This window comes from Lates calcarifer, linkage group LG16_LG22 (genome assembly GCF_001640805.2).
Source record: "Lates calcarifer isolate ASB-BC8 linkage group LG16_LG22, TLL_Latcal_v3, whole genome shotgun sequence".
Classification (NCBI taxonomy): domain Eukaryota; kingdom Metazoa; phylum Chordata; class Actinopteri; family Centropomidae; genus Lates; species Lates calcarifer.
In genome coordinates this window covers 3,570,929-3,594,185 of record NC_066848.1, presented here as the reverse complement: position 1 = coordinate 3,594,185, position 23,257 = coordinate 3,570,929, and the positions used below count along the sequence as shown (strand labels likewise).

The 23,257-nt window shown below is 45.1% G+C and overlaps 2 protein-coding genes, 1 long non-coding RNA gene and 1 other non-coding gene across 8 annotated transcripts in view; all 4 read right to left on the bottom strand.

Annotated features, from left to right (window-relative positions):
* Nucleotides 1–936: 936 nt before the first annotated feature.
* On the bottom strand, nt 937–13,602 carry LOC108885804 (uncharacterized). 3 transcript variants are annotated; one of them, XR_007814838.1, is made up of 4 exons: nt 13,575–13,602; nt 13,254–13,320; nt 12,982–13,047; nt 937–2,093 (listed from the first exon to the last, which is right to left on the bottom strand). It is a non-coding gene; the product is annotated as an uncharacterized LOC108885804 (long non-coding RNA). The 3 variants fall into 3 exon arrangements; XR_007814839.1 differs by lacking the exon at nt 937–2,093 and adding an exon at nt 2,735–3,732; XR_007814840.1 differs by lacking the exon at nt 937–2,093 and adding an exon at nt 8,548–10,082.
* Nucleotides 13,603–18,131: 4,529 nt separating this feature from the next.
* On the bottom strand, nt 18,132–19,972 carry tomm20a (translocase of outer mitochondrial membrane 20). The gene is made up of 5 exons (XM_018680282.2): nt 19,762–19,972; nt 19,405–19,451; nt 19,232–19,313; nt 18,997–19,139; nt 18,132–18,699 (listed from the first exon to the last, which is right to left on the bottom strand). Exons 1-5 carry the CDS (start codon nt 19,883–19,885, stop codon nt 18,655–18,657), a joined length of 441 nt encoding a protein of 146 aa, XP_018535798.1. The 5' UTR covers nt 19,886–19,972; the 3' UTR covers nt 18,132–18,654.
* On the bottom strand, nt 18,822–18,956 carry LOC127143441 (small nucleolar RNA SNORA14). Its single transcript, XR_007814851.1, has one exon. It is a non-coding gene; the product is annotated as a small nucleolar RNA SNORA14 (small nucleolar RNA).
* A 389-nt stretch (nt 19,973–20,361) lies between the features above and the next one.
* Nucleotides 20,362–23,257, bottom strand: part of arid4b (AT-rich interaction domain 4B) — a 37,247-nt gene continuing 34,351 nt past the window's right edge. For all 3 annotated transcript variants that reach the window (XM_018680277.2, XM_018680279.2, XM_018680280.2), the window contains one exon: nt 20,362–22,723. In XM_018680277.2, the coding sequence (XP_018535793.1) occupies nt 22,572–22,723 (152 nt within the window). In that variant the 3' untranslated portion in view covers nt 20,362–22,571. The remainder of the gene's footprint in view (nt 22,724–23,257) is intronic.

The window sequence follows — 23,257 nt, the reverse complement described above, 5'->3', positions numbered from 1 at the left end:
ACACACAGATGTGTAACTTAACCTCCCTCTTTGCTCATTTGAATGATCTTTGTCTCAACAAAAAGGGATAAAGTTCACCTACACCGTGTTGCCACACAATGGGAGGGAGGAGCCAGACAGTCTTGAAACGGAAATGGTTTCACTGTGACTGACAACTCAGGCTACACCCAGGGTTGCCCTGAGCACACAACAACCATACCCTATTTCCACACTTTTCTTTTCACAAGTACAATTATCTACTTTGCTCATCAAGAAACATCTTTGCAGAGAGCTTGTGTCTGACCTTCTTCCTGCCCTGCATTCTCTGTTTCACTCCTCACATTATGAAATAGCTCTGATCAAAAATGCCGTTGCCTAACAACAAGAGGAACAAAGTTCACCTCCCATGTAACTGCAAGAAAGAAAGGGAAAAAAAAAACTCCAGCTCTCACATGATCCTTGCCAAGTTAACCATTTACAGCAAGGAGGAGGAAGAGAAGAGGAGAGGCTTACTCTGGGTAAACAAGGTGCTGTGTTTACTGTTTAAAGTTGTTAACCCGGCTATTCACCACCTCACCTCTCCCCGCTCATTGACACACAACGTGCAGGAACACGAAACTCGTCAGGCTACGAGTCATCCTACACCGACAACAAAGCTCCTGCCACAAAACAATGCATGCGGGCAGTCGGAGCAGTGCTCCCATTATGAAACTGCTCTGTCACAAGACGAGCGCCTCGCAGGAATGCTGTTGTGACACATGCGAGCTGTTGACACAAGGGTTAAACATTGAACCACACACACACACACGCAATCACACACACACACTTCAGCTGCCAAAAGGGCGGGAGCTTTAACCGCTCCAGCACCGGTTGATTGCCAGTTTGTATTTATCTTTCCACTTTGGCTGCGGCTGCGTCCTCCGCCGCCTCCCAACAGTCGTCGGGTTTATCAAAGAAGAAGTCCTCTCCCTCCCTCTCTCTCACTCTTTAACTGCAGCCAGGTGCAGTACAGTGTAATGATTCACACCGCAGACACAATACTCCGCAGCAGATTGCCTCGCGTGTTTGGAGCTTTTGCAGAGGTCACTGGGTGCTTGTGTGTGTGTTGGATGTCATGTGGTGCTGATCTCTGGCTCGGTGCTGGTGCAGAGGGTTCAGCAGGAGTTCAGCACAGATTCATTATTCATGCATTTCTGTGCTTCAAATGATGGCACCGGGGAGCCTCTTCTCTCTGAAAGGGTCCAAGTGCTTTGGAGTTTTCCTCCACTATTTTCACTCTAGTACATTTTCTTCTTTTCCAATTGTGGAGTAACATGATTTAAGAGGAGGTTTATTTTTTTATTTATGTGCTGAGTGCTCAGTATTTGTTTCTTGGATTTAGACGTTGCCATGTGTGGTAAGAACAGGAAACATCTCTGTGTAATTCTTTACAGAAGGGTGTCTTCAGTTTAATGTGAGTTGGCAACGCTTTGAAAAATCCCTGCTTAACAATTCTAGGAAAGCCAAGCCACCTGGAAATCTCATGACTTCCTGAATCTAATTCCAGGCCCGGGCTATCAGACTGTCTGACTAGCAGCTTTCATTGAGGGGTGTAAACACTGAATGTCAGGCATGTTTGCCAGAGCCAGTGTTGAATCAGGCATTAGTACTCATGTAATGCCTGCAATGAACTCAAATGCCCCGGCAAAGCCCTGATTATATTTTCTCCCTGTCTAACAGATTTATAGTGCTCTGTGAACTCAGAGAAAACTGGCACTGGCTGGGCTCACGAACAGGCCTCTGCATGCTTTACATAGTCTATTCCTGTTGTTTTCAGACGCAGTCTACACTACGCTGCAACCATATAATAACAGACGCGAGCCAAGGCTGGCAGTTTTGATAACCTGCAATTGTAATCTGAAATGCGCACACACACGGGGAGCAAACAAGGCAACAGAAAAGCAGAGCAAAGGTATGACACCACAGAGGGAGAATCCAGAACAAAATCCCCTCTCATGTCACGGCGTGCTGTGTCGGCGGACCGTGACCTCATCCAAAGTTTACACGCCGCCGCCTCATGCTGCTTTGTTATCTTCAGAACTTGCAAACCAGCACATTCCAGCCCTCAGCGGTAACTGAAAAAAAAAAATGTGTCAGCGTGCAGATCCTGCTGCGCTGCGAGAAACAGCCATAAGCAAATAAATGAATACTTCGCCAAGGGAGCAGCAGCAGCAGCACACTTCAGAAAGTAAAGAAAAACACACACACACACTCAGAAAAGAAGGAAGATATACACACACTTTCATAAACAGGGGAGTAGAGATGTATATAGGTCAGTTGTGGACGCTGATTGGCGCTTTGTGTGTCTGCTTACTCAGCAGCCTGCACCAAGCTTAGCTCGCTTTCAGTCTTTTTTTAAAACAGACCACAGGGTAGTAAATAGCTACGAGGAGGATCACAGCCTTCACAGCTGATTGGCTTGATGCTCGCCTGACATAAACAGGAAGCCGGCCGTGCAAGTCAGAGAGGGGAGAGCGAACAAAGACGGAAGGACCAGAGACAAGCAGAATGTGGTGGCAAGACAAAGAGAGAATGTGTAAAAGCCTGAGGGATTTAGATTTGAGAGAGAGGGAGGGAAAAAAAAGGTCTCTCTGTTTGTAGCGTGCCATGTGACTCACTGAGGCATTCAGCTTGTGATTCAGTCCTCTGCATTGTCAGCAGGCAGCGTGTGCAATGATAATGGTGATGTGATGTGTAAACTATGGTGTGTTCTCTGGGGCAGGAGACCACAAAATTATGCCACTCATAAACTATAATCATACCATCCTGCGTCTGCAGCAGTTTCACATCTTTATACGACGACATACGACTTTTTATTTTCGTATTTCCATGTGAAATAGTGTGAATGAGATTCGGTGACTGAGCTGTGAGGTTTTAGAAACCAGGCTCCTGCATTTATTTACACCTTTCAGCTGAATCAGTCTGTTTAAAGCGTAATAAGACATGAGACTTCAGTTAAAGTGATTTAAATTAATTCCTGTTTTTATTTTTACATCGGGTTGTGCAACTTACGTAAGCGAAACGTACGGTGACTAAAATGATTTCACTTCCTGCAATTCACCATTTTGGGTAAATACTATACAAGTTCCCTTTTTATATCTGCTTCTGTATTTGTGTTTTTTTTTGATAATGTCAAGAAGATATGCATATTTAGAACACTCTGAATCAGCTGTTAGTTTATAGCCACAAAGCCAGGAGTTCAGAGTAAAAGTTGATGACGATAGCCTTTGTTAAATTTTCTTATCTCTGATGATAGCTAAGCATTGTGAGGCCTCTGCTAGCTCTGCGTGCAAGGCGCTGGGTTGTTGCATGCTTCTCAGGAGGCCATGACGGGGCAAAAGCACAGGGTGGAACTAATGAGTGACATATCAGCCCTGCTACCCGTAGAGCTTTTAGTAAAAACATCCCTCCTCCCTCCCTCCTCTGTCAACCTACTGTCCCCATATCTGCCTTTGAAGGTCAGATGAGAAACAAGAGAGCGTGCACCGCCACCGCCACCTCCGACTGACTAGTTCAGACAGGCCCTGGGAGGAAGGGGGCAGCGGTGTTGGTGTTGGTGGTGGTGATGTGTGGGGCGTGGCCCACTGAGCATGCCCAGTGAAGAGGAATGCTGTGTGATGGCAAAACAGTGGGCTCTCCCATCTGCTGATGCAGTGTGCACTTCTCGCCCCGGGCCCTTTTCCATCCAGTCTAGTGAGCAGCCAGATCAATTTACTGTGGAATGAACACAAAGTCAGCGGCTGACGCACACACACATTCACACATTCTTTATGTACAACGGCAACGCACTGCAGCAGGCGGCCACACAGGCACGCATAGGAATTTACTCATGCATGCTAAAAAATAGTAAGACAGAGGTTGAATCAAAGGGCTGATATATTATTCAGGGAAACTCCCTCTTAGTAAAACTGAAGTTTACAAATCCTCATCTTCTAACCTCGCTGCACGCAACACTTAAACACAGAGGAGCTGATGTTCTGGCTACTCTCCTCCATCCAAATTCCTGCAACATAGTGCTGACTCATCAGATCTGCACAGGCTGAGGTGCCGTAATATATCCTGATGGCTGCTGATAGCATTTTTATTTAATCGCCCCTGTTTCGCTTTAAAAAAAAAAAAAGCCAAAACAAGACGCATCAATTTCTGGGTTAGTGATATCATCCGTTTCCAGACAGAGTGAGACCACGTGTGTGTGTGTGTTTTTCCCCGTCCTGTGAATAATTGAGGAGCCCTTCCTTGTGTAGTTGAGCAGGCGCTGACTAGGCACCCAGGGTGGCACACTTAACTACTGTGACAAAATGGTGTAAGCGTGAAAAGTGACATTTAAGGCATATTGACGGTGAGGCATGTTGTCAGGCTACTTAATCGCCTGTGCGCCACGAAGCTGCCGAACACACTTGCACCGCCGGCATCGAGTTAAAACTTCCAAAATGTGCTGGAGTGAGAGCTCAGAAAATGTTAATTTCCTTGGCTGAATGCAAATCAAGGTGTGACTCGGTTCTATCTGCTCGCTCTTACATTATATGAATAATTGAAACATATTGTTAAGGGATGGAGGGGGGGGGTCTAATGTGTTCTTTTATTTGCAGAGTCACGCCTGTGCTTTCTGATATGCTAATGAGTCTACCCTTGAGTAATTGAGCTGTGCTTTAGAAAATCAGCCCGGGCCTAATGGCGCATTGTCTGGAGGATGATCAAAAAGCAGCCGAGATGAGGATGAGATGTTCTCCAACGATCCCACAGATGACACTGATAATGAGGCACTCGACTGAGTTTTCAGCCGTGACGGACACCGCGGCCGCCTCAGTCACGAACCCGCCGAGAAAGCCAATCGAATTTTGTCTCCAGATTCGTCTCTCGACCCCTCAATCAGATGCAGATTTTATTATATTCAGAGAGTGAGGTGTCCTTGTCGCAAGCTTTGCCCTTCATCTCCCTCTCCCTCTTTGACCCTCAACCCCAAACCATTATAGCCCACTCCAGACTGAGCGCTGCAGCCTCTTTGCCACCCCACCCCACCCCACCCCTTCCTCATCTCTGCCTCTTGCTCGAGGGTGTCTAAATCAGGAACATTGGGACATGGCTTGCCACCTACTCATGTGTCTCTCTGTGACGCCCCATGACCTCGATTCACCCTCTCACATTTGAATACTGTACACACTAATCTTCCTGTAATACTTTATAGCATCCCCGTGTTCAAACACAACTCGCGACCACATGTACACACAAATAATGCCAACAAAAGACAGACAGCTGCAGTTCAAAGCTTAGCAACAGCTGTGTCCCATTGTCTAACCGGGAGCTGACTGACATTTGAAGCCGGCGATGGCTGCCTTTAAACGCTTCTATTCTTTCTCTTGCCTTCCCTCTTATTTGCTCCCTCCATCCGTCCCTCTTTGTCCTCCACCGCCAAACACTTCTCATTCCTGTGATGTTTTGGGTATCGCTGAGGTCTGCCTGGATACCGCAGTGTCTCGGATTCTCACACAGTAACCGGAGTAGCGCAGAATATGCTCCTTATTTGCCTCCCACAGAAGGCAGGCACTCAATCCAACCTCTTCACTGTCAAAAAGGCAGCAGAGATATACTTGGCAAGCTGTGTTTTGCACCCCCCCTACCCTTCCCTCGCCCTCCCTTACCCCACCACGTCTCCCTTCCCAGTGTGTGTATGTATGTATCTTTCAAGCCCTTCATTTCCCAGAAAGGAGCCCAGGATTTATGAGTGCATGAGCCGCCGCGAGCGACATCTCCAGAGAAGGATGAGTGTTTCCTGCAAACAGTTGGGAGGGGAGGGAAAGGAGGCGCTGCTGTGTGTGTGTGTGTGTGTGTGTGTGTGGGTGGACAGCTTCCATAGAAACACTATCCAGTAACACTTGAAGAGCGTCATCAAGGGAAGGTGTGTGTGTATGTGCATGGAGGGGGCGTCGTTCTGAGAAAAAGCCCATGAGGCTTGCAGACCTGTGATTGACAGTTACCCCTGCTGATTACTGCCCCTCAGGGACAGACTTTCGACGACAGCTGCTGCTTCAAACTCACCCTGAACTGTTGCTAACTTCGGCTTCACTAAATTTATATCCAAACCTGAGTTGTCAGCTTAAGCACAGCGTCCAAATCCCTCTTTTCTGTCTTTGTTTTCAGGAACGTTTGCTGAAATCTGACGCAAGCGGAGGACCACGCGTTGCCCAACAATCCTGCTGAGCTGACATGTATTTGCAAAGTAACCGAGCCCTTCGTTATCATCCCCATCATCACTCTTTCTCTCTTTAGCAGCCGCCATCGGGTGCGGACGTGAGGAGTAACAGTGACTTCATGGTGAGTTGTGTAAGAGCATGGGGTGAGGCTTGAAAACCAAGCCATGTGAGACAAGCAAAAGTGCTGATGCGCCGAAAAGAGAGCCAGTGTTTCTGGAGGCATGCAGATACAAAAAAACTCCCCGGCAAGAAGTCAGATGTCAGAGAGGACAGACAGGGTCTGGACTCATCAGGGGCTGGGTGGACAGTGCGTGGTAAAGGGCCAGATATTGGGGAGGGGGTAGGTTTAGGGGGGGGATCTATTCCAGTGGAGAGAGAAAGGTCACAGTGTAAGCTGATAAAGGCAAGAGGCAGAGCTTGGGGCTGCTTCCAGGCCAGCTAGTCAGCTGACGCCTGCAGCTGTGTTTGGAACATCAATATGAGCCTTGTTCAAGCCTCCCCCCACCCCCCCACCACCGCCACCACCACCCATCCACCCCTCCTTCCCTCGAAAAATCTCTCTCTCCCTCCCTTTCCTGCTCGCTCGGCATCCCCTCTCACCCCTCCTCCTCCTCCTCCTCTCCCCTCACACTGTTTCCTTTTTTTTTTCCAGCTCTGATTTATGAAAGTAGGGCATGTGCCCATAACTGCTGCATCAAGGCACATGGCTGAGCCTCCAGAGGCACTAAGGCTCTGTTTACATCAGCCCAGACAACTGCACCGCATTGCACAATCGCCACAGGCAAGCTCTGTTATATAAAGCACGGGGCCACGTTGGCTCCACTGTTTTTGTTTTTCTGGTTCGCCCTGTCTCCACCTGTAATTCCTGAACTGCACAGATCTGGAAGGACACAATGTCTTCTGATCTTTGACATGTCACTTAACGCACCCTTTGGCTGAGGACTGAATGTGTCAGTCACGCACCGAGCATCAAGTTTCACATTTCCCAGGCTGATGCGGTGGAAAAATTCATCAGGCATATTTGAAGCGAGCGGCTAGGGAACAGTTCCAGGAACTTCAATAGCTGTTTTGTTTGGTGGGGTTTGTTGTTTTCAGCTATTTCACTCCACTCTTGTGCAGGATTTTCTGGGGGCTTTGTGGCGGAGGTTTATTGTTGGGAAGTACTGGAGCATGAGAATATTATAACAAAGAGAGCGACAAATGCTGTGATTTCGGTGGCGAGTGCGAGACTGAGAGCATGCATGTTTGTTTGGGGGATGACAATTAGTCCCAAATGAAGCACAGAGGCACTTCACCATCAGTTTCCATGACAACCAATCAGACTGCTCAGCCGGTGGAGGACGGAAAAATGTGTTTTTAATGAGCACGAACAAAATAATTTCCAGCCAGGAGCCTGAGACAACACTGATATGACAGTAAAAGTGCACAATCATGTTGTGAGCCACGAGGAGGGAGTGGATTTAAGGTTGGGTCAGAGATGATTCATGAGAGTATCTGGGTGAACGAGCAGGTCAGAGGGGTAGACGGATAGTAAGAGCATACCGTCATCATTTCGTTTTAATCATCTGACTCACACAGATGGGGTTTCGTGGGTGTAACCTGTCATGGCAGCTGAAAAACACGACCAGCTGCTGTTATCGCAAACCATTAACCGTTCATATAACTTAACAGATTACAGGCCGCGTTTCTGCACAAGCATGAAACTGAGCTGGGGAGTGAGTTCAGCGTAACCTTCCCCGTCTGTAGGTATGCTAAACCAGTGCTGACTCAACAACAGGCCGGTCGCTGCAGCCCCAACGCCTGAGCCTCCCCGGACTACAAGGACACACGATCATTTACAGCCGAGGGCTTCGGAGCTGGACTGTTTCCGATACTTCTGCCTGCCTCTGAGTCATTACAGGCTTTGTGCCCTCTGTGCAGTCATGTTAGAGGCAGGGTCAGGCCTCACATGTGCTCCACTCATTACTCCAATTTTGTGTTCATGGAAGGAATTCGCAGAGATGCCCTGCTGTTGTTTAGCGATGGGGGCACAGCGCTTACGATGCTGGCACGACTTAATTCGTCTGCATGCTTTTTCCAAAGACTAGAGATGCTTTGCGATGCACCCGAGTATTAATATTCTCTGGCAGGGAGGCACAGAGAGAGAAATGAAAAACATCTTATTTTTCAATCCAGAGCTCTAACCTAAATAAACACTCCCTCCCACCCCCCATCTTTACCCTCAGAGATGTTTTCCCCCCTTCATGCTCCCAGTCTTTGTTGCTCACTGTTGTCTTTGTAGAAGTCCTCGTATCCTCCCTTGCGCCTCCTCCTCCTCCTCCTCCTTAACAATGCCCACGCTCCTCTCCTCCTCTCTCATAACTCAGCTGTTACTTGGCAACGTGGTCCCAGCTGGACCCCAGCATCAGCCGCGTTGCCACGGCAACAGAACGCACACACGCAGACACAGTAAACATGTTGGTTTCTTTTTTTTTTTTTTTAAAGCCAGCAATACAGTATATGCACAATAAAACCCACATGTGTATTCAGCTCTGACTCGGTGCTAAGACATCCATCAAAGGAGGAACGCCCCGATTAATCAGCGAGGGAGCGATTGCCAATATAATCTCATGCACCTGCGGCATCTTTACTTCTGTGTTCAAAAAATAGATTCGGATTTGTACACCACAATGTGATGGATTGATGATTCTGCACAGTAATTCCTCATTGGAGAATATCCATCTGGCTGCATTAATCCACATCTTAATATTTTCTGTTTTCACCTCCTTTATTAGTCACATCCTGCCTCCTCGCCACCACCACCATTTAATGCCAAGATCATCCACTCACAGTGCTTGAGTGCACGGTTCTGGGAAACAAACCACTTCTCCGCGCTCCGGGTAACAGTGCATCTGTCGTCATAGCAACCCGATCCATCATCTGCAGGGGGATCAATTGATTCATTATTGAGTGAGGCGCAGCCCCCCTTCTCTGCTTCCAGTTCACGTCTACTTACTCTGCCTTCAAGCATCCATTATTGAAGTCTAAGCCTGCCCACTCACTGGGCTGAAGAATAGAGAGCTGTCAGGTCTCCCTCGTAGAAATATAATTCAGATTCTACATTTTCTCTGAGAAACGGCACGTTTGTTGACCGGTGCGAAAGGCTGTGGCGTGCAGGCAGGTAGAAAATGCAATTTGTACAAGGTGTTCTCTTCATTCTCTCACACATCTTAACACAGTTAAAATCAGATGGGATCACCCTACAACTACAAATAGCTGGCCTAAAATCACCCAGAGGCCATTCCCACATGTAGTAGGAATTGCAAAAGAGGTGGAGGAATGAGTATTACAGGGCATGAGGGTCTTTGTTGTACCAGACAAGATGAATTAGCATCAGCTGGAGCTTTAAAAAAAGGGAGGGATAAATGTAACGCGACACACATAGCCTGCTCAAAACATTGTTTTCTGGAGCAGGGCATTTATAGCTGCGGGGGAAGACACGGTTTGATGATACCCCCCCCCCCCCTCCTTTTTCCAGTCTGTCCTCCATCGTGTGGCTGCACACCTAAGTAGAGCCTGGAGGCAGTGGGATGGGTGGGGAGCTCCAGTTTCTAGGAAGGAAAGCTGAGGGAAGGAAAAAACGGAAGACAAATGTATATTATTGGAAAATGTGTGCTAAATGGATGATGTCAGCTGCGGCACTTTTGACATTTTAATGTCATCTCTCAGGGAATTACATCATTAGCCCTCTTTCCTGGCCTGGCTCAATGCTGGGAAACCTCCTAATGGATGTCAACAACCCGTCCCACTGGAAGAATGGAGCGAGGAGGGGGAGTGATGGAGGGTGTGGATGGTAGTGATGGTGGTGGTGGTGGAGGGTGTGCTTTCACTGAGCTATATGAGAGAGAGAGAGAGAGAGAGGCCTCACACTGAGCGTCATCTGGACTAAAAGCCTACAGTGCATTTGTCGCTACAAGATTAACTCAATCTGTGTTGCCGTCCTTATCAGACAAAGTGCAATCATCTGTGAGCTCTCCGCTCTCCACCAGTCCCTCGCAGCAGACCTTAAATGACCTGACGTGTAACGACCTCGCAGCGGAGTTGTTTGTTAATTATTTCATGCATTTATAATTACAGGAGCACATTGAGTTGGCAGCGGGCGACTCTCCACAACGATTATGCTTCTTTCAATTTGAAAAGCTGTCAGCGTCTCCGCTGCAAACGCCCAGAGATCAGATGCTGTATCCAATAATTGATTCATTAATCATCTACAAGTCCATTAAATTCAAATTAAGTCCAGGAATGTAAGCATTCTGGGTGAAACTAAATGGTAAAAAACGTATGTGTCTGATTGACTCCCCTACCCTGTGAAATAATATATGGAGAGAAACACCTCAAACTAGATAAGAATATCAAAAAAGCCTTTTATATGCTAATGAAAGTAGTACTGTGGTTTGAAAACAAACATAACAAGTTGCTCATATTTTAGGCAGCAATATCAAATCATCACAGGAGCTGCAAATAGACTCCAAACAAACATGGAGGAAGATCAAGGCTTTAGTGTAAAATAGGTCAGATGGAGGATATTTGATGTAGCTGAGTTGAATCTCTAAGCAAACTAGGGATCTGGTACTGTGAGCTCATGAAGCTGAAATAAATCGACGATATGTGGGGGAGAGAATCAGAGCTAAAAATGTGGAAAATGAAACAGGGGAAAATTGTGAGAACAGTCCAGTCAATTACGTGTAAGGTGATGAGAAAGGGAGAGTAGAATAACGCCTGGTTTCTTGCTCTCATCTTACATTGATAGTGAATTGAGCTGCACGGAGGATCAGCTCAGCCTTGGAAGAGGATTTTCTGACAGGGCTGAAGAATAGGACAGAGTGGCGTGGCTCGGCAGCTTAGGTTCACCGAACAATTGCAAGGCCGACCGGTACTTCAAAATGGATTTGGGGCAGAAGAAAATCATATTTCCAGACGGACAGAGACGTGCCTCTAGTCTCAGCATCATCCTCTTGAGGACTTTCATTTAAGAGTCAAACCCTGACTCGCCGCTATTATCTCACTGACTATGAGTCTGTAATCTCTGTCCCCGGTTCATTGAGAAAAGCAGATTTGATGTGACAAATCCAGGGCCCCAGATGACAAATAAGTCAGGAATTTGCTGTGATAAGTACCACTCACTTTGACTGGTGTGACTCGAAATGGGGGGAGGATATCGGTTTCACTCTATTTTCTGCATTCAGCTCTCCCTCATGTCTAACCGTGAATTAACATCAAAGCATGACCCAGAAAGACCCACAACTGGCCAGACTCGTGATCAGATATTTTTTTCCCCACTCTGTCTATAACAGCTTTTAACTTTCATGCAGAACTGGTTGCAGCAAAAGGAACGCCTCACTTTTCATGCTTCCTACAAAAGCAACCAGTGCTTTCTCATCTCTCATGTGAAGTTAGGAAGTTACAGTACCGTCTCTTAAGCATTCACACACACACACAAACATCCATACGCAGACTGATGGTTACATAAACAACAAGAAATGTAAAATAGTTCTGCGTGCACAGCCTGTCATAAAAATAGTGTGCATGAATGAATAACATTAAACGAGTGGGGCAGATAAGCTACCCCCTTATGTGCTCGCCTCAGATTCAAATTTAGCTTTGCGTAGGGAATTGATGAGACACACAGCTCAAAGCCAAAGTCTTCAAAGACCATGGTTACACAAGATGCAAGGCGTCAAACCCACTTTGTAGTTCTCGGGTGAACGAGTGGGTTGTAGCTGCCGAGCTGCACAGGGTGATACAGCAACAGAGTTTTCCGAGCCCAAGAAAAGACGATAAAATACAAAAGTTACACCAAGGTTACATTGTGTGTAAAGGAGAGCAGAAGTGATTTTTTTTTTTTTTAGATGATTGTAGTTGTGGGAGTTGGGGCTGCTCTATCATGTTTCAAGGTTGAGGTCCCCTTTATCGTTGCCATAAAACATAGCAGGTGTTGGAGAAAGAAAAGAGCTGGAACACCAAGGGAGAGGGAGAAGAGAGCAACACTGAGACATAAGGAAAGAGATAAAGAGATGATGGCATAATAGTGTAAGTGAGCGGTTTCATCACGTTCAAACTGAGGCATGCTGGGGGAGGGGAGCCTTAAAGAGATAGTTTGCCATTTCGGGAAATTTGATTATTTGCTTTCTTGCCAATAGTTTGACAAGAAGATTGTACAACTTTCATGTCTGTATTAAAAATATCAAGCTACAGCCTGCTGCTTATCATCTTAGCCTGGCATAAAGATCAGAAACAGCTAGCCTGGATCAGTCCAAAGCTAGCAACGTCTGCCTACAGGCGCCAAGGGTTAGAGTTTTGGATTTAAATTCAGAGTGAGGCAAAGGGAATCACAACAGGCAAAAAAAGTCCAGCACACATCCCCCATTAACACTGAAAATTTTCATGCTACATTTTTTGTAAACAAACCAGACATAACGTTAATTAGTGATCTTAACTGCAAGTTCAGACTAAACACAAAGAAAACTGTAGAAAGTCAATGGAACGACACAAGTAGATGCAAGTTGGCCTGGGGCCCCACAAACTGACGTGTCCTCAGATGTTGAAAACGTTTCAGCAAAAATATTATGCATTGTGAATCAGCTTCATAAACACACAAAGACTAACGGTACAAAGAGAGATTGGAGGAGAAAACAGTAAGAAAGAGTTAAGTCAGGAGCTGAGCTGCACGCAAACAAACTGCCATAAACATAGTTGGTGTGTGTGAGTGTGTGTGTGTTGCTAGCTAGCTTACATAGCCGGGGTTCATGAGTGTCCCTCTGCGTTGCTTTTCGGTGTCAATACTCTTTACTGGCACATCCTGTTAGATATTCACAAGACACAACAAGTAAGCAAATAATTAAAATAACAGTTAACCCACGCCCTTTGAATGACACTATGTATGTCAGTTGTTACAACTAACTCACTTGAATTATGAGTTAACCAAAAATAAAGAGGCCCCAACAGTCCCCAAACTGCCCATAATATAATATACACTAACACATAGAGTACTTATCTGTTATTTACCTGTTAGACACAAAGACACAAAAACCGTGGGCTCTGAGTGTGTGACCTCGGGTCCAAAGCCAGCTCCCTTAACAACAAATTTCAGAAAATAAGGATTTTCAGTACATAACGGCAGAAAAACACGACGAACTTTAAGCTAGCATAACGGCTACAGGAAAATATTAGCCGCAGGTGTATACGAGTGAATATAGTGCAATTAAACCCTCACCAAACACTTACTGAATCAAGAAGAGTTAATGTGAGACAAAACATCATCATTACAGAGCATTCATATGAAGAAACGATTTTGTAAAACATTTTTCGCGGAGACGCACTACTTACTTCCGGCTTAACCAGCGACGGATTTGATCTGCGCATGTGTGAACGCGCCTACGTCGCTACGGTGACTACATCAACGCATAATCAGACGTGCGCGCATGAACGTACCTTGGTCAAAATACATAGGTTGAAATAAAGGTAAATTGACATTAACGTGTCTAATTTGGTGGAATTCAGTAACATAAACAGATTAACATGTTACACTTTTAGTAAATGTGCTGGTAGGCGGATTTTGTTATCTCGGAGGAGCTAGGCCACCCTTTGTTTCCAGTCTTTATGCTAAGCTAACCTAGAGCCACATGCAGCTTCACATTTGTTGTACAGACATGAAAGTGGTATTGATCTTCTCATCTAATCATCTACAAAAAATTACTTATTGTTCATCCCAAAATGTCAAAATTATTTGTTTAAAAATAACATTTCAGCCCAGATTGTCAGCCTGAGAACTGGTTTCTGGTTTGCTTTGCTCATCCTAAGAAACCCTGTGAATCCCCACCGGCTCCAGGATTGTTGTTGTGAAATAGCATTTGCCATTATTATTTATAGTGCGTTTTTAATGGCAATCTGCAACAGGAAACTACTTGTCTTAAAAAACTCAGAGAGCAGAGCAGAAGTAGAGGATTGCTTCATTCTTGCGGAGGCTTCACATTCCCCAAAGCACCACAGCAGCAGGGTTGTTGTAGTGCAGTACAGTTCCTCCTCTGCTCCCCCGCACACCCCCTTCCAGCCCCCAGTTTCCTGTGCAGCAGCATGGCCGCTCAACCCTTCCCTTCCCTTCCTTGCTCTGAGCTCGGTCAAGCTCCAGCTCCCTCTACCCGGCCGCTCCAAATACATTATTTACACTCCTCTCCCCTCCCCTCAGCTCAGCTCAAAAGAATCAGGGCAGAGGGAAATAACACCACTGTCTAACACCCCACCTCACCCCTCCCCCTCCACCCTCCCCTTCTCCTGAACTGACACACACAAGCTGAACCCCCCCCTTCCATCTCCACCACCACCACCACCCCACCTGCTCGCTCTTTTCTCACTCTGTGGGATGGAAATACAGTGCAGGGCTGGGCTGCGACAATGGGAAACTCTGTGAGGCCCCGGCCCTCCCATTAATCCCCTCTGACATGCCTCCCGAGGGCAGGGATTTGCTACAAGTCAATGCAGGAGACCTACAGTATGCAAAACAAGCCTGTCTGACTCTCTCATGATTTTCAAAGCCACTGCACAGCCTGTGAGACAGGAAGGCAGATCAGAGAGAGAGAGGGGAAAATAACTGTGCACACAGTCTGCTTAGTTAACCCTTTCCTCCCCCTCCTCTTCTAGTTTCACTTCTAGCCCAGATTGCACAGATAATGCTGATGACAGATGACAGGATGAGAGATGATGCTGAGTGATATATTTTTTTCTGTCTCTCAGCTCTGCTGGTATTATTCCCCCCCACCTCAAGACAGGCTTGTTACCAGACCAAAATATGAAAACCACCCAACGTAAACAGGAATTTACAGGTCATGTGATGCACTTACTTCTCTCAGGCCGAGAGGTATTGAATTTCAGCCTAATCAGAGATCTAGTGATGAGGAGATAGGTGGAGGCTGGAGGTTAGGTTGGTGGTGGTGGGTTGGGAGGGGGTGGCAGGATTGCATTGGAGAGAAGCAGTCAGGGTGGGTGGGTGGATGGGTGTCTGTCGACATCCTGCAGCTCACACACACGGGGAATGTAAACAACAGGGCTGCGTAGCTTAGCAACAGGCTAGGCTACACATGGGGGAGGGAAGGAACCTGCATGGAGGAAGGGCAGCAATACAAGTTCAGGAGAGCAACAGAGAAATGGAAAAACAGATGACAGTAAGGCATTGCCCCACAGAGGAAGAGAAATCCGCTAGGATGTGTAGCCTGCTTTAAATTCACGTGATTGGCTCCACTGCTGCCTCCCCTTCTGCTTCAACACCCCCCTCCACCCCACCCCCTCTTTTTTTTCCACCCATCCTCAGACCCTTTGAGATGGAAAAATGGGTCATCTGTGTGGAAGTTAATACTCTGAGCACGTACAGTGCTGCTTTATTTTTAGGACGTGCCTTGGAAATTTTTCTCCTTCTTTCCCTCACTGGTGAATGACACGGAGAAGGCGCTGGGTAATTAATATACCGTGTTGCTGCTGTGCACACAAGTGGCAGTGCAGAGGAGAGCAGCAGTCTTTATTATAGCTGCCTGGCACAGCCCTGGACGTGTCTCATATTTCTCCCCGGCCTGCCCTCGCCATGACAACGTACAGTAGGCTGCAGACTCTAGCACCACAGCCATGACATCAGCAGCAGGGCACAGACAGTGTGACTCTGAGCATCATCAGGCGGTGGGAAAACATGTTCCAAAACACACACAGAGGCGCGGGAGGACTCGTGGTACCTGACAGTCGGCGATCAGGAGGCTGCGGGCAGCAAATGCCTCCCTGCGAGGTTACTGCTCAGAGGTAACACTCAGAGGACCTCAAATGTAGACCGGTGCAGCCGAGAGTCTGCCGCTTTGCAGAGCTACGTGAAGCTTCCATAGCAACCACATACAACAGAGTTATTTCTGGCTGCCTTAAACTCCCAAACACAGCTGCTCCTACATAACCAGACATCTCCACCGGTCAGATATCCAATCTGTGTATGTATGGCACTCGTTGTACAGAGCAGCAATCAAGCTTTGACATTCAAACGCACAGAGTGGAATAACACAGCAAAGGTAATTACTGCTGTGGATCATTTGTTGACAGGATTTCCAGTAATGAGTTGTGAGGCTCAGCTGATTATAAAATACAATACACAATTTGACATATGATCAGAATCCATGCAAACAAATTACAGTCAGACTGCTTTGGTTTTTGCCTCTCCTCTGCCTTAATCCTGGGGTTTTAATGCTGCCTTCAATCACAGGTTATTTCCTGCACCTGTAATGAATGAACAGGGTTCATCTGTCTTCATGAGCACGTTAGAAAAAAAGGATTACAAACTGTTAAAAAAAATCACCCCTCCCAAGCACATGGTCTCTGTGCTGCAGGCACAGCCATTGTTATTGCTGTCAACTGGAACTGTTGTGCTCTCTCCATTCAGTTGTCCTTCAGTGGGAGACGATACAAGTCTGCAGATACTGCCTGGAGCAACAGTGCCCCCTACTGCACAAGAGGAGGGAGTTTCTTTATTTCCCCCCTTTTTTTCCCCCTCGCCTGCTTCATCAGATATGAAGAGCTGACTCATAATCCATTCATACAGACTCAAATAGAGCAGGAATGCAATTAAAAGAATGACGTTAAGTCAAGAGAAATGGGACAAACACTTAATTCAGTGCTTTAATGTGACACTGAGCACTGAGGACACAGAGCAGGCTGGATGAGAACAAAATATTTGCTGTGTCATGCTGAAATCATGGCCTCATGTCAAAGACTGTTACACTTGATTTACTTTATGATGGCGTGCTCTCAGGGCAGGCAGAGCTGATCTGGTATCCTCCAGTGACCCCTCAGCTCTCTCCAGTTTGCAGGGGACAGAGTACACGTCCAGCAGCTGAGTGTTTATTTACAGGAGAGGCAGACCAGTGGTATGCTCTGTGGAGGGGGTCTGAACCTGTTCCTACCCCCAGTGCCAGCAGCAGACCACAGCTCCGGCCTGACCTCCAACACAGTCGGTTATTTTTCTCCCCTGCCTCCCCCAAAGGACAGATTAACAACGAGCCACTTCTTCTGCACACACACTCCAGGCCAGACAACTCTGCAGACCTCTTGACAGGCTTCTCCTTTTCCACCAAATGGCAAAATAGCAGGAGTGCTGAAGAAAAGACTGCAGGGTGAGCGCATGAGTTCATGGAAAATGGAACACTGTCTACCATTTAGTCTTCACTCGACATTTCTGGGCCGCCGTTCAATTTTCATTTTTCATTCCAAATGCAGAAAAACTATTTTCCCCTGCTCTCGTTTCCTGGCAACCTCAAGGCCCGGGCTGCTCTGGCCAGAGCCCTTAGAAAAACAGCTGCAGACAGGGATAAAAATAATTACAGCTCTATTTGTCTTCCAAGAGACACACTTTCAACCAGAACCTACTCCCTTCCCTTACAAGCTGCTCCACTTTCGCTTCTCCTGCAAAACACAATAAAGCCATTCACAATAAAGACATCGTGGCTCCATGCATTCATACGCATGTTTCAGCAGCTGGAGTCTCGGCCTTGCTCTGTCACTCTGTATTTCATTAACCAGTGTCAAAGACTCATTAACATGTTGAAGGTCAAGATTCAAGGTTTTTCCCTCCCTAACTTAATTAATGTAAAGATCCTAGCAATAAATTCTTATGACAATGGCTGACATTACCTTCCTCCGTGTTCTTTAACATCTTTTATCTGTGGTATTCTTTTCATTAAAAAACCCTGAGTAATATTTAGCCTTGAATTACGCACATAACACTTTCCATTCAGCAAAATAACTCCAGCTCTCTGAGCAGATAAAAACTGCCCACACTCCATATTTCAAAACTGTAAATGCTTGTGTTTTTTTTTCCTGTGCATTGCTACTGCCATCTACTGGAAACTCAGAGCCTCAAAGTGTGTTTTTATATTTTATTGTAGGATTTTAAAACACACACACACACACACTCACAAAAGTCCAGATAAGAAAGACTGGAATATAAAAATAACATTGAAAGAATAATCTCAGAAAACATCATAATATTCGACAAACAAGTGTTCTGTTCAGCGCAGACACTCTTTCACATGTATATCAACTGCGCAGTAATATGTAACAAATGGTCTACATACTTTTAATTTTTGATTTTTTACATGAATTTCAGCAACCCCCCCAAAAAAGACATAATTACTTCTGAGGGAAATAAACAGAAGGCTAGAAAACATGAGATCTGGTGGGAAGAAGGTACGAAAGATGGAATGTGTTTAACATTTCCCAGAAATCTTGGCAAAGTGCTATGATAACAGGAGGAGGAGGGGGGGTGTTATTGTCTGATATCCAAAGATCAAACTCTCACACACACCTGCAGTCACACGTACCAAACAGTGCACAAATATCAGTGTCTGAAATCCCTTCATGGAGCAGTAGGAGCGTTCATGCACATTCATTCGACGTCATCTTCTGTTAGAGACTGAGAGCTGATGATTCGCTGGAAAACACAAGAAAAAAAAATCTTTCAGAGGTTTGTGCCCAAAAAAAGGTGAATTACAGAACAGCAAAACATTTGCATTTGCTTCTTAAATGCCAGGCAGTTGTTATTAATGGTTGTATTTTTGTTTTAGAGGTGAAATAACCAAGAGCTACGGACACATGGCTCTCAGCTTTGGATGATTCTAAGCTTGATCTTGCACCCTTTCTTGTCCCAGAGGCCACAAATGGCAACTGGGGGGTTTATTAAGGATGCTCCATCACACTGAAACTTTAAAGCAGGATATATCCTCCTCACCTGGCTGATGCTGGGCAGTTTGGTGAGCAGCATTTGGAAGACTGGAGGCGGCAGCGTCTGCTGTAGCACCTGTAGCAGCTGCTGGGGCTGACCGCATACTGCAATCGCGTTGGTCAGGTGGTCCACACCTTTCTCAAATTCACCTGGGTTAGGAAAGAATTTTGAAAACAATCTTTAAATGAGAAAGGGAACGGAAGTTGTGGGAAGAACTGCAGGTCGGTTGCATGTTTCTAACCTTGTGACAGGAGCTCCTCTCCCAGCTGGATTTCTTCCAGAAAGAATTTCTGAACAGCTTCCGCGTCCTTCAAGTCAGGCAGCTTCAAAGTCAACAAAAAATCAGAAATGCACATTTAGGCCTCAGTATGAAACAAATATGACCTGAAATTAACTGTTTGATGTTTATCTTACCTTTGCAAGTCCAGACTTTACACTGGAAGACTTTTGCTTTCTTCTACCTGTGTGAAAAAAGTGGTTTTTGACTGAGCTGATATGTTTAGTTTGCATTTTGTTCCAAGTTAAGTTGTTAGCTAAAGCATGTTTTATCCACGAGTTACTTATCCTGCGACACAGGTGAGGAAAATTAAGTTGAAGTACATATTAATTCTCGCTGTGCTTAGATAGTTTGAAAAAGGAGAGATTACTCCGTAAAGTTTTAAGATAAAAAGTCCCGGTTAGCCACATGGAGGAAGCTAACACGCTCCCGCTGCTGTGACCGGACTCCTGAGCTAACACTTCCCCCATGCTCCCTCCAGGTCCGGCACTTACGTTCGCGTAACTTTTCCTTGAAGCGAGGGTCGCTCCGTCGCTTTCTGTCGAAATAAATACAGTATGCGATGACGAGGGCCCCGCACACCCCGGCGATGATCGCGCTCGTCCTGCCGCTCATCATATCTGGAAACTATTCATGCGGGCACGGCACGCAGCGGGGCAGGCTAGCCGGCTAGCAGCTAGCTCGCTGCTAAGGAAGTGCGTAGGTCGTGACGCAAGACGTAAAGTCGACGTTAGAAGACTCATATCCGCATGTAGAAGGAATAATATTTTCACGGGGAAATATCACAAAACACAGAGTTTTAAATCATTATTGATTGCTTTTTTATCACTTTTTCTTCTTGGTATTTATTTTATTTTATGTCATGTCATCATTATATTATTTTATTGTTGTTCATTTTATTCTTGCATGATCTTTTTTGTGTGTTGTTTTCGCTCCCGTATGTTTTATTTGTATAAACTACTTCATTTTCCTGCTGTAAAAAGTACAAATATTCCCTCTAAAATGGAGTACTAGTATAATATACTTGGAAAATTAAAATAAAGTAGTAGTAGTAAAAGTTACTTTCTCCGACTGATGGCAGCAGACACACAGAGTACTTCACAAACTATGGCATTTATTTCAAACAGAGGCTTCTGCTTTGCTTACATTTTTACAATAAATTACACAATGACCATCATCAGATGAGCCTAATAAATACTATTGAGCATTTTTCAATAAGCTCCATTACTTTCTCTTTATCTATGATCCACACCATTTTCCATATACAGGTTCATACAGCTTTAGCTTCAGGCCATGTACAGGTCGGAAAACAGTCCATCCAAAAAAAAAACCCCCATCATTCTCCTCTTACAAGCAACAAGCTATAGAAAAACAAAAACAGAATACAAACTAAAGCGAAACAGGAAACTAAAAAAAGAGGAAGAAAGAAAAAAGAGACTACTGAAACTGATGAAAGAGGGCAGAACAGAACATAAAGTGAAATAAATCTGTTCCTACAGGAGAACAAGAATGAGGACAAAGGGGGAGGGGAGAACAAACATGCTGTAACCCTCAGTATTTACACTCAAAACTACAGTTAAAACCGTAAAACTGTCTGTACAGAAAAGTACATGTTATTAACAGTGCAAGATATTAAATAGCTTGACTTAAAACACTTCTCAATATACAAATGTATAACAAAAGCATACAATTACATACAAGTGCCAAACAAAACGCAACTTCAGGTTATCATACAGTGGGGGTCTATACAAAGGAAACACTGGAGATGTCTTCAGAAATGTATACACATACGTCACTTTATGATATAAATGCACATTTACAATATCTTTACCTTTAATCTGGTCATAGTACAGGAAACGGAACCAAACATTTTTTGGTAGGGGATGAGCATGAGAGGAAGCTGGCGCGTCGTTACTGATGAGTAAAAATTAGATGCTTTATTTGATGGAGCAAAAAGGAAAAAAACAAATGTACTTAGTTGAATAACTTTATGTTAGGTGAAACACTGCAAATGTGGAATTTCAGCTTCATTCGTGTGCACTGAGAACATGCTGTTAATACCTCCTTCAAGCTGCAAGATCCAGTTGCAAATGAGCACCATCGAATCTTCGGTGAAGATGATGGGACTAAGGGCGGAGGAAGGGGGTGTTATGTGTTATGTGATGAAAAACATAATAACGTGAAGTTGACAAACTGAAGTAATGGGACTGTCATTGCACATTTTTTTCACTGCCATACTCAATTAGTTTGTACCCAAATGGATGAGTATTCAGTAGTCGATTACAGGTGATCCAGTTTCTAAATATCGCTGATAAAAACCATCATTATCGGTCAGACTCAGCCCTTCGATGCCTCCTCACTCACACAGCATTCTTCAGTCTTTCGTAAGGGACACATTTTTCCAGTCGACCCTCTGATTTGAGAAGAGGATCAGGAACAAAAAAACAAAAAAGCACTGTCCTTTCTCAAAGTGCCCCATGGAAAAGAACAAAAAAAGGCACTACAGTATCATTCCATATTCACCCACTGAGGCTTGTCAGTGGAGCTATGATGGTCTGAAACCCTCTCTCTATATCGCCACCTTTATATTATATTATATATATATATAATATAAAGGTGGCGTATATATATATATATATATATATATATATATATATATATATATATATATGACTCAATGGAAACACGTACAGGACCGAGTGGCCTGTGCATGAGGAGAGCAACGTCAACCGCTCGAGGTTTAAACCACACAAAGGCCTTTTTATTTTTAAATAATGAGGGTGGACAGAGAAACGTGGCAAAGTTACATTTCATATGCCCTTTAATGCCAATGTGGCAGTGTTCCTCTGAATTCCCCATAATAACAACAACATGGCTGCACCACACTGAGCTATGAGGACAGAGCACAGAGGGGTCTTCACTGGAAATCATCCCTTACCAATACGACTTTATCAAATGGAAACAATTATTGCTTGCAAAAACAATTCTTATAAATGTTCAATTAAGGAGAGCGCAAAAGACAATTTTGTTTTTTGTTGTTTTGGTTTTTTTTTTTGACAAATTTCTTCCCCCTACACAATCTTCATAAAAGTGCACTTAAGTGCCATTAGCTTGCCAAGGAAACAGTTGTCAATAGAAAATAGTGCTTGTTTCTTGTTATTTTTTGTCTCTGGTCTGGTTTTTGTGCCCCAGTAGTTACAGTATGTAGGTTGAGTTGTCCGTCCTGTTGGAAGGAAACGGGGGCGGTGACCCCAGGGTGCTGGTTAAGTGCTTAGTGCGGTGGCTCCTTGCTGGTTTTGTCCTGTCACCTGCACTCCACTGATACCCCAGAGTTCTGAGAGGAGGAGGAGGAGGAGGACACCGGAGGGTCGGCCAGGGTCAGCATGACCGCCGCGGTCAGCGAGCTGGAGGACGGCGAGGAGGAGGAGGAGGAGGAAGAGGAAGCAGCCACTGTGCCTGGGGAACAGAAACACAGGTTTGGTTATGGTCCGTTTTAAAGGATGTGGATGGAAACAACATACAGTAGACTCCTAGAATGTATGAGAACAGACTTGATGCATGTATTTCTAAATTCAGTGTGACTTCCACTTCCTGAGGAGATCATTAAATCCAATGTCCACCACAAATAAACAGCCACAAAACTCTCAGAAGCTGTTCAGAACTCACCTGAGAATTATCACATTAAGTTTTCTTCAGTATCACGGTGATGCAGTGACAGCTGTCTGTACACTCAGGGCTACACTGCAAACAGGAGCTGCTAACAGCTAATTCAACTTAACTTTAACTGTGCCAATCTCCCAAAATGTAAAAAAATATGGGGCTAAAGTTGTAGCCTACAATGAACAGAGTTACTTTTGCAGGACTGGAGTTAATTAGTTGGGAGATGGAAACTTTCTGTTTACATCCCCCAAAGCATTATGGGAACTATAGCATCATTATCCTCCAAACAGAAACAATAGCTGTTTCAAACCATTAATAATAATAATAATA

What these genes read in the sequence shown, in the direction of transcription:
- tomm20a (XM_018680282.2), bottom strand. Translation starts at nt 19,885, where the DNA reads ATGATGAGCGGCAGGACGAGCGCGATCATCGCCGGGGTGTGCGGGGCC. An exon ending in CAAGGAAAAGTTACGCGAAC is followed by an intron (nt 19,452 to 19,761) that starts GTAAGTGCCGGA and finishes TTTTTCACACAG; the next exon opens with GTAGAAGAAAGCAAAAGTCT. An exon ending in TAAAGTCTGGACTTGCAAAG is followed by an intron (nt 19,314 to 19,404) that starts GTAAGATAAACA and finishes TTGACTTTGAAG; the next exon opens with CTGCCTGACTTGAAGGACGC.